The 11209-nt window shown below is 39.6% G+C and overlaps 1 protein-coding gene across 3 annotated transcripts; it reads left to right on the top strand.

The window, feature by feature from the left end:
• Positions 1–100: 100 nt before the first annotated feature.
• On the top strand, positions 101–9814 carry slc75a1 (solute carrier family 75 member 1). 3 transcript variants are annotated; one of them, XR_016496554.1, is made up of 14 exons: positions 362–496; positions 3986–4157; positions 4676–4772; positions 5024–5127; positions 5330–5488; positions 5717–5905; positions 6117–6231; positions 6547–6691; positions 7670–7781; positions 7919–8027; positions 8148–8238; positions 8329–8376; positions 8482–8571; positions 8705–9814. XR_016496554.1 is itself a non-coding variant. In XM_021605560.3 (13 exons), exons 1-13 carry the CDS (start codon positions 480–482, stop codon positions 8806–8808), a joined length of 1407 nt encoding a protein of 468 aa, XP_021461235.3. In that variant the 5' UTR covers positions 101–479; the 3' UTR covers positions 8809–9814. The 3 variants fall into 3 exon arrangements, 2 of the variants coding, with proteins under 2 accessions (XP_021461235.3, XP_021461236.3); XM_021605560.3 differs by lacking the exon at positions 6547–6691 and having other exon boundaries at positions 101–496; XM_021605561.3 differs by lacking the exon at positions 6547–6691 and having other exon boundaries at positions 331–496; positions 3990–4157.
• The last annotated feature ends 1395 nt before the right edge of the window (positions 9815–11209 follow it).

Below are 11209 nucleotides of genomic sequence, written 5' to 3'. Positions count from 1 at the left end.
GGATAGTGGCAACAGCTCCTGTGAATCTGCATTGACTTCACAAATTCTTACGTATTATTTTTCTCATACAAGTAGCCACAGTTTGTTCATAGCTGGGCCCAGTATCCCAAAAGCATCTAGAGGCTAAGTGAATCTTTAGAACCATTGAGATCGATGGTGCTAACGAAATGTATGCCTTTGGGAAACTGGACGCAGGGCGTTTAAACATGCGCGGTTGTAAGCGGCTCATTGGGACGTCCCTATCCGATTAAAGTTGAAATGTAAAATGGTAAAGATTAGGGTAAGGTATGACGTCGCAAAGATTCCGCATAGAACTGACATGCATGGATCAGTGGAGGCCTTGCTTCTGTGCGCATACGTCACATTCTTGTCATCGTAAACGATAAATGAAACAAGACACCGCTTCCTGGTCCAGTCAGTTTGAGACTTCGAGAATCAGATGAGTTCACAACCCTAAAGCAAGCTGCTCGCAAATTGATATGCCACTGGATTTAGGGTAAGTAAAATGCATATGAAAAATGTATGGGGAATCTCCATGCATGGCTGATCACATTGTAACAACTAAACTCCATGCTGAAGGAAGTTTCTGATGAACCGTTGGAGTTCATCAGAAACTATTGCACTTCTTTCCCTAGTCAATGATTTTATCATTGAGTTTATTCAGCTATAACAAACTTTGATTACAATAACTTTAGGATGCAATGTAACTGTTTCCATTTGCGATACATTGTAACCTTTTGAGTACTTTATTAAAACGCATTTTATCCATAGGCTAAGCCTACAAAGTTGGTTAACACCCATCTGTCTAATGTCATGTGCTTGTCACACGTAATAATATCCATATAATTCCAATCTTCATATGTAGTCAGGTTTTGAGTGTATTCGGTCATGAATGGAATTATATTATTTCCTACTTCCTCGAACATTGTCTTGCCTCACCACCTTGTTTTGTCGTTAACTCATTCTCTGTGAAGAGACTTGCACATCCACCGTCCAGCGAAGACAACTGAATAAGGATGTAAACAAGCATTTCCCTAACCGATTAAAATCAACCACGATTTACCGTGGAGCTGAGCGGCGACTAGTGTGGCCAGACTGGAGCTCCGACGTCATTATCAAAACTACAATTTCAGCACCCACAGAATAGCCCGCAATTACACACGACATTGTTGATAACTTCATCTCTGAATGAATAATGTTTATTTGATATGATAGTGTTTTGCTTTTGTTGTTTTGTTTGCTTTTCGTGTGTGTGTGTGTGTGTGTATATATATACTGAACAAAAAAATCAACGCAACGATTTTACGGAGTTGCAATTCATATAACGAAATCAGTCAATTGAAATAAATAATGCCCTAATCTATGGATTTCACATTCCTGGGCAGGGGTTCAGCCATGGGTGGGCCTTGGATGGCATAGGCTCCACCCACTGGGGAGCCAAGCCCAGCCAATCCGAATGAGTTTCCCCCCCAAAAGGGCTTTATTACAGACAGAAATACTCCTCAGCACCCCCCCACTCCCCTCAGGTGTAGAATCCGGATGTGGAGGTCCTTGGGCTGGCGTGGTTAAACGTGAGGCCAGTTGGACACACTGCCAAATTCTCTGCAGTCAGCATGCCAATTGCATGCTCCCTCAACTTGAGACATCAGTGACGTTCTGTTGTGACAAAACTGCACATTTTAAAGTGGCTTTTTATTGTCCCCCAGCACAAGGTGCACCTGTGTAATGATCATGCTGTTTATTTAGCTTCTTCATGTGCCACACCTCTGGTGGATGGATTAACTTGGCAAAGAAGAAATGCTCACTAACAAGGATGTAAACAAATTTGTGCGTATGGAACATTTCTGGATTTCTTTAAAAATTTCAGCTAATGAAACATGGGACCAACACTTTACATGTTGTGTTTACATTTTTGTTCAGTGTAATTGTTTATTGATGTGGTCATGCAGGGCTCATCAGTGAAAGAGACTGGGTCTTAGCATGACTCCCTGCTTAAATAAAAGTTAAATAAATCTAGCCTTAATCGTAGTATACCCTTCAGGGCAGCAGACTGGGAGATTTAGGATGGCATTGACATTGGAGCGCTGCAATTCTTATGACATGTGAAGGCCCACTAAGTTGCTGGCATTTCTTGTCAAGTTGTGTTGGTTCATTGTAGTGAACACCTACCTACCTGCCTTATGCGCTTGTCATCGTGTGTGGTTGCATCCTCCCCATACACCATAATGTCAACATATACAGCAACTCCAGGGCAGACAGTCAGGATGGTGGACTTGATTTTCTGGAAAAAGCAATGTGCCAGCGTAACCTGAACAGCATAAGAGTGCACCAGATCATCCCCCAAAGCCAATTCTTCCTTTGGCCGCCTTTCCTTCTAGTTCTCTGCTGCCAATGACTGGAACGAACTGCAAAAATCACTGAAGCTGAATACTCGTATCTCCCTCACTAGCTTTAAGCACCAGCTGTCAGAGCTGCTCACAGATCACTGCACCTGTACATAGCCCATCTGTAAATAGCCCATCCAACTACCTCATCCCCATACTGTATTTATTTATTTATTTATCTTGCTCCTTTGCACTCCAGTATCTCTAGTTGCACATTCATCTTCTGCACATCTACCATTCCAGTGTTTAATTGCTATATTGTAATAACCCCAACCCTAACCCTTTGCCACCATGGCCTATTTATTGCTTTACCTCCCTTATCCTACTTCATTTGCACATACTGAATATATACTTTTTCTACTGTATTATTGACTGTATGTTTGTTTATTCCATGTGTAACTCTGATGTTGTATGTGTCAAACTGCTTTGTTTTATCTTGGCCAGGTCGCAGTTGCAAATGAGAACTTGTTCTCAACTAGCCTACCTGGTTAAATAAATAACAAATGTGCATCATGAATGCAGTGAGCCAGCAGAAGGTCATGTTAGATTCAGGCACCCATATCGGACTAGCCATGAATCAACGCTCACTTGTAAATGATAAGGAGGTGTTTTTAGAGCCCTATCCTAGAGGTACACCGTGGGGTGTAGAGCTAAGGAGAGGGTGTCAGCGTCGTGGGTTGGATTATCTTCCCTTTCATTGGAGCCCCCGAGTTGCTTCCTTGATCTTCAGAGGCTTGTGACTTGGAGTACTTGGTGTTGCCATGCCAAGCTGTCTGTTGTCTTTTCTATATCCAGACAAAGGAGATTATAATGGTAGGTATATTGGATTCCCAACATAGTTGAATTGCACAAAAATAGTCTAGAGTACAGGTCATAACAGTACATAAATCTGAAAGATGTCTCATTTAAAGCATATATACAGGTGTTTAAACAACCATTTAATGGTATTGAGGCAGCCATATTCGATTTTGGACGCTATATTGGATTTGTAATTGCAAGAGTATGGGCTGAACAAAAAGCAAAAAAATACATTTTTCAGTGTCTTAGAGCTGATTTTAGATTACAATAGCCACAACATCAAGAGATGTGTAACTGTATGTATTTTGTATATTAATCAGATACCAAAAAGTAAAGCTTACATTGATCATAAATATTCATACTTGATATTTCCACCTATTGTATTTCTGTGTTTACGGGTCTATCTTTTCAAGATGAACTACTTAAATTTCAAATATTTGCAATATCAGAGCTTGTAATATTGGGTTACATGCCAATCCTCCCTCCAGCCAGGCATTATTCTGCACTTTTTTAGTTTAAGTGGTGTCACGATCTATCAATTTAACCACTTTTGCAGTAAACAATTTTTGCACAACCATCCATTTCATAAATGGTAGACATAAGAGACATGGTTGTGTTTTGTTCTACTGCGGTTGGGGGATCTCAAACTATATCCCGTTTTGAGGACTGGCCGCTAGCCGGGTAGTAGTTCAGTGCCATTTCGTCTTCAAAAAGTTTCGTATTAACATCTCCATTAGGCGCTGACACCCATGTATGCATCCCATACAATGATCATTTAAAAAAATCCTGTGTTTTTGTTTAAGGAAGGAGTTTAATCAGAAAGGAGCAATGTCAAGTGAAACGGGATCTGAAGAGGCCGTTGGCTCCTCAAGAGTCATTAAGAGTGTTTTCTTTGCCCTCCTCTTGGACTTACTGGGATTCACCCTGATCCTACCTCTCCTCCCATCTATACTGGACCACTATGGCCAAACAGAGGTAAGTGCTCATGTTTGTCTGAGCTCAGTGAGCTGTCCTTTTTTATTACAGTTTAACATTTCAGCCAACTTTTAAAGTTACCCATGATGCATCACGGTCATCACTGTTTTTAATTATCTGGAACATGGCCAATGTCTGTTAATAGTAAATGTGAGCTCCCCTCTTAAAATCTAAATAGTTTTCCTCCCCATCATTATCATCATTAATTAAATACTTTAATTTCATTGTACTATATTGTGAAAGACGAGCATTATATTTGCAATATTGTTGGGTTATCAATGCAATTTTCCATTTTGGTAATATGCCAACTCCAGAAACTGACATTTGATGTGTTTCTTTGTACACAGAATTTGGGGCCTCACTCTAGGGAGGACAAGGCATGCTTTGTGTGATTAAACCTTTCCATGAGACAGCGTAACAAAATGACACACTTGTCAGCTGATCGAGTGTGTGAAATTTATCAGATTCAGATCTTGCACTCATTTGTAAAAAACATTTTCACGTTTTCCCCCTAACAGGACGGTGTCTATCAGTCACTACAGAGCATTGTGGACTGGTTCAGGGAAGCTGTCGGAGTTCCAATGGAAACAAAATACAACAGTGTCCTCTTTGGAGGTACAGTAACACAACACACTTTATTTAACTACATGTGGTTGTTACAGTTGAGCAAAATATTTTGATGTCTATATTTAGACAAATGGCATTGTTCAAAATAGTAGCTTGTCTTTTGAATGCCAGAAATAGTGTGGTGTCTGTGTATTAAAATGTGTGACTTAAAATTGACCGGATGTTGTGTTATGTCTTAAAATTTGCCAACCAGAAAGGACCATAATCACAGATTATGCTCTCTACATTCTATTGTTCAGGTCTGATTGGATCCCTCTTCTCTCTGCTGCAGTTCGTGTCGTCCCCTTTAACTGGGGCTGCCTCGGATCATTACGGCAGAAAACCGCTACTCATTCTTACCACAGTTTGTGCAATGTTATAGAAATGCAGTTGATTTAAATAAGTGACTTGCCATTTAAGAATACTTTTATTGCTTTTTCATGGCTATGAAACTGGTTAACATATCAGTACATATCTTGGGCAACTCTGTCCATTTCGGTGAGTTATTTGCCCAGTTTGCCAGCCTGATTTGATATGTTTTTAATTGGTATTTTTTTGTGTTCCAGTTGGGATTGATGTCTTCCTATGCAGTCTGGGCAGTTTCCCGTAGTTTCAGCATGTTCCTTTTGTCTCGGGTGATTGGGGGTATTTGCAAGGGTAATGTGAGCCTCTGCACTGCCATGATTGCTGACCTTCCTTGCCCGAAGGCACGAAACAAGGGAATGGTAAGCACTGTGCATAAAGCTCATGCTATGATTTTTTTTTAAAAGACATACTGTACAGTATATGCCATTCAGGATTGAAAGATCTTGATTGAAAGGAGATTGATAATTTAGGAGTATGATTAACCACGGACCATGCGTTCTGTATTGCACTAATACACTAGTTGGACTTTCTTTAGACCTCGTGTATGCATTCTTTAAATTTGGCAATGCATATTTTGTTGTTGTTAGATGATGGTTGGAATTGCCTTCTCGTTGGGATTCACGGTAGGCCCACTGATGGGGGCCTACTTTGCCATTAACTCCAGTAAGGAGGAGGTATTCTACCATGGCCCAGCTGTACTGGCCCTGGTCTTCAGTGCTGCTGACCTACTCTTCATCATTGTTATGCTGCCAGAGACCCTGCCAAAGCAGAACAAGGTGCGATTTCATTGGTATACCTCTTAGGAGAAAATGAAAACGGCACACTCGAAACTCATCACGGGTTGGGCAGTGTGCTTCATTGCACAGAAAGTAAAAGCCTTGGTCACTCACTTATCTTCTCCCAGTAATGTTTTAATGCAATGATACTATACACAGTGTTTAATCCATATTAGTAAGCGTTTCTGTTTATTATTTCTGATCTGCTCAGACCCAGGTTTCCTCAGTGACCTCTGGGATCCAGGAATCAGGAGATCTTCTCAACCCAGTTGCTCTGTTCCATTTCTCTGCCCTCACAAGGACAGAGGACCCACCCTCTAAAGAGAGTGAGTACATATTGATTTATGTGATATTTGTACAGTATGAAATAATTGTCAAACTATACACGGAACAAAAATAAACGCAACATACAACTATTTCATAGATTTTAGTGAGTTGCAGTTCATATAAGGAATCAGTCAATTTAAATACATTCATTAGGCCCTAATCTATGGATTTCACCTGACGAAATACAGATATCCATCTGTTGTTTACATACAACAACAAAAAAAGCTAGGGCTGTGGATCAGAAAACCAGTCAGTATCTAGTGTGACTGCCATTTGCCTAATGCAATGCAACGCAACACATCTCCTTCACATAGATCAGGTTATTGATTGTGGCCTGTGGAATGTTGTCCCACTCTTCAATGGCTGTGCGAAGCTGCTGGATATTGGCGGGAAATGGAACACACTATCGTACACGTCAATCCAGAGCATCCCAAACATGTTCAATGGGTGACATGTCTGGTGAGTATGCAGGCTGGAAGAACTAGAACATTTTCAGCTTTGAGTAATTGTGTACAGATTCTTGCGACATGGGGTCGTGGATTATCATGCTGAAACATGAGGTGATAGTGGCGGATGAATGGCACGACAATGAGCCTCCAGGATCTTGTCATGGTATCTCTGTGTATTCAAATCACCATTAATAAAATGCAATTGTGTTCGTTGTCCGTAGCTTATGCCTGTCCCCACCATAACCCTACAGCCACCATGAGGCACTCTGTTCACAATGCTGACGTCGGGCAAACTGTTCAGTTACGACGCCAAACTGCAGTGGTTACAAGTGGTCTGCAGTTATTGAAGCCGGTTGGATGTACTGCCAAATTCTCTAAAACAATGTTGGAGGCGACTTATAGAAGAGAAATTAACATTCAAAACTCTGGCAACAGCTCTGGTGGACATTCCTGCAGTCAGCGTGCCAATTGCATGCTCCCTCAACTTGAGACATCTGTGGCATTGTGTTGTGTGACAACTGCACATTTTTAGAATGGCCTTTTATTGTCCCCAGCACAATGTGCACCTGTGTAATGATCATGCTGTTTAATCATCTGCTTGATATGCCACACCTGTCAGGTGGGTGGATTATCTTGGCAAAGGAGCAACTCTCACTAACAGGGATGTAAACAAATTTGTGCTCAACATTTGAGAGAAATAAGATTTTTGTTCATATGTAACATTTCTGGGATCTTTTATTTCAGTTCCAGGAACATGGGATCAACACTTTACATGTTGTGTTTATTTTTGTTCAGTATAAAATATCTATGAATATACCGTAATATATAGAGACCCGCTAGTCTGTATAATGTATATCTTGTCAAGATCTATGCTTAGTAAGATGGACAAGAATCTATTGAAAGTACTTCATAATAACCAAAATATTGTGTTGAAATGTACCACAAAGCCTTTTTTATTTGTCCCTGTCTTTTTTCTCTTGGACAACAGAAATGCAGAACCTGAAAGTGTTGGGCCTCATTTACTTCACATATCTCTTCCTCTTCTCTGGTCTTGAGTTTACATTGAGTTTCCTCACCCATCAACGGTTCCAGTTTACAAGGTATGGGTTTAGGGACAAAGAAGGTCAATCCTCAGTCTATTTAGCTCCCTACACTCCAATTTATTTGAATCTGTTCAACCAAAAAGAGGCTACCTTAACTCCTTCAAATGTGCTACGATACTCTTCAATTTTTGCAGCATGCAGCAGGGTAAGATGTTCTTCTTCATGGGTATCACCATGGCACTGATCCAAGGAGGATATGCCCGTAGGATCAAACCAGGGCATCACATCAGGACTGTTCGTCTGGTAAATATCGTACTCATTACTACATGGCTAAGAAATCAGCATCAAGAAATCTTTTAAATAGTCAAGATTAGCTCTGGTATAAAAAATGTTGCCAAAGTCGGTATTCTTAATTTATTTTAGGCAATCATATTACTGATTCCAGCATTTGCTCTCATTGGACTGGCATGGAATTTGAAGATGGTTTACATAGGTTTGATTTTATACTCATTTGGTAAGTTTTCATATCTTCAAAGTTCATTTAAAAAATAAACTAAGTATATCCCTGAGGTGATTTTCCTTTACTCAAACATCTTTGTCACAGCTGCTGCCATTGTTGTCCCTTGTTTGACAACGCTGGTTTCAGATCATGGTAAGATTTCTAACTACTATCATAACCACTATGCACTCGCTCTCTCTTAGATACACACACACAAATCAAATCAAATCATTGTGTAACATGAAACTCCTCTTCTAGGTTCAGCCAATCAGAAGGGCACAGTGATGGGAATCCTACGTAGTTTAGGAGCCCTGGCTCGAGCACTGGGCCCCATAGTGGCATCCTCAGGTGACTTTCTGCATTGAATGTCACATTTTGTAACCGGGCAGAAAAATATTATGTCAGTTGTCAAAGGCTGTGATTTGTGAATAATTTGAATTTCATAACATTTCTGCTGAATGTCTATTTTATTTTTTTGCAGTTTACTGGATTGCTGGAGCAGAGACCTGCTTCATTATCAGCTCAACTTCTTTCATCATACCTCTGGTTTTACTGAGAAGACTGGGAGGGCTCAAACAAGAGTGAAGAGGGTGCTAACAAGCCTTAACACAGGAGCGTTAAAGGGTTCTACCACGACAGACTGTTTCAGAGATACTCCAGACAGCTTTGATATTGTTTTGTTCATTGTTATTTCATTTGTTTACATTTGCTTGGAATGCAAGCTATGAGAAAATAAGTACATATATCATTGACAAATTGTGGTAATATTTTTACATTTTTTTTATAAGTAGTCCATGTATTTTCTTCTCTCTAACCACAAAGCCTTGGCAAAAGATACCGTTATGCTTGTCTACACTGAGCTGCACTGAGGTAGAATTGCAATCACCCTTTTCCTCCTCATACTAGCTAGCAGTAGCCACCGCAGCCATTATCGTAAAACTAGCAGTATTTCAATCTTCTCGATGGAGCAGTGTTGATAAAGGTAGGATTTGGAGTACAGTCACATATCCCATCCCTGCATTGAGGTACGTTTTCCGACCACATCTCGCGCTGTGTCTTAATGTAACCATGATTGCGTTCCGACCTCAGTGCAGCTCAGTGTAAACAAGCCTTGCCATGTAAATTTGGCTTTGTATTTTGGTTTCTGATGTTATACCGTTGAAGTATGTCATATCCAGATTTTTTAAAAGAAAGAAAATATTCTCTCAACGTGACAAAGTATCTTGTAGAAATTAAATGACAGCATCCAAAATACATTCAATTATGACATTTAGGACTAGCTCATACATTAAAAGGTAGAGCCTGATTGTATCTGTTGACTTTTGCATATGCTAATGTTTTTGTCAGAGTTCTGTAATAGAACTCTAGAATCAGACATTATTTGTTATAATACTAGGCTTGATATTGTTGAGTAACACTATGGGAGTATATTTGAGGTACTATTTGTTTATTACTTAAGAAAAGTAAATCAATGAGCTGTTACAATTAAAACATAACATTATTTTATTTTTAAATCAATTGAATGTAGTATCAGTATTGAGATTATTCAAAATATCTTTATCTATATTAAAAAAGCTCTGAGTTTGTGTGATATTGTGTTGCCTTGCCCTTTATGCATTATACTCTTATTTACCACACAATGATCATGCAACATCCTCATTCCCACTGTAAAAATTAATGAAAACAAAAATGTTTGCTCTTAATTGGTGGTTAGATTTAAAATCACATTTTAGGAAGACCAATTGTAGAAATAGACACAGGGTTTATGACTGGCTGTAGTAACTAATGATAAACGTACAGGTGAGGGCGCTGCTGTACCTGTTGGTCGGTCAAATAATGTAAACTTTACATAACTAGCTTCTGAGGCAGAGAGTACCACAGTATGAGTCTCAATACCCATAAAACCTAGCGGTCAAACAAGGAAATGCAGTAGTTACAATTGTTTTTCCACCATTTATTTTTTCCATAGGGGATTTTAGAAACACTTAGGCTTACTTGGGCATTTTGGGCATTTTGAGAACTGTGTAAATCGCTCTAGGACAAGGTGACATGTCAATATATTTGCCTGTATTTACCCCACAAAAATGAAATGCTAATTAGCTGCTGATGTGACTATCATAAAGAACTACAAATGCCATGATGAACTGGACGAGGCTGCCGAATCGAGACAAAGGTATGAATCTCTGGATTAACTATCTAAAGTTAGCTAAATGTAGTAATTATTAAATAGGCTACATTTCTTTTAAATTGACAATTCTGAGAACTGTCTTGTGCAGGTTTTAAATTGACATGATACCAGTTAGCCAAGTTGTCAGCTAGAGATAAAGTGCAGGAGCTTGCAGGGATTTGTAGTTTTGCATGAGTTATTTGGGTGTGCGAGACTTGACATCAGAAGAGTTACAGAGTGTGTTAAGTGGTGGTGTCCCATCCTTTCAGGTTGTTGCCCAGGTTGTTGCCCTGAGGAAGGACTATACATTTAAATAGTGGAGTAGAGTGGTATTTTTTATGATTTTATTTATTTATTTGTATTTTTGAGAGTGTTGTATTACATGGTAGGGTATTTGTTTCATTTTCAAGTAAAGTTTAAGGGAGTTGTACTCCAGTCTAGTAGGTGGCGGTAATGCAACATTTATTGGATGCCAACCACTGTTAAATCTCATTGAAGAATAATGTGTCTCGGTAAGGTTGGTTTCTTAGCGTTCATAGCAATGGTTATGAACTGTACCACAGAAATGGAATGTAAATCACCGAAAATAGATGTTGTGGTGGCAGCTGCAGAGTATTTAGGTGTACGAGATTTTACTGACAAGCGTTACAAGGTGCGTTGAGCAATAGTGTCCCGGCCTGGTGTATAGTAAGAGAGTATAGTATAGTATAGTGGTGAGGTTTTAATTCATGGGTGTAGGGTTGGTTGGTACAATTTTTCTTCCCATTTCTGTCACAAAGTGTAATGAATCCACACCAGAACAGTAGGTGGAAACACAGG

This window comes from Oncorhynchus mykiss, chromosome 6 (genome assembly GCF_057628025.1).
Source record: "Oncorhynchus mykiss isolate SJ-2025 chromosome 6, ASM5762802v1, whole genome shotgun sequence".
NCBI lineage: Eukaryota > Metazoa > Chordata > Actinopteri > Salmoniformes > Salmonidae > Oncorhynchus > Oncorhynchus mykiss.
This window is presented reverse-complemented; position numbering and strand designations above follow the sequence as displayed.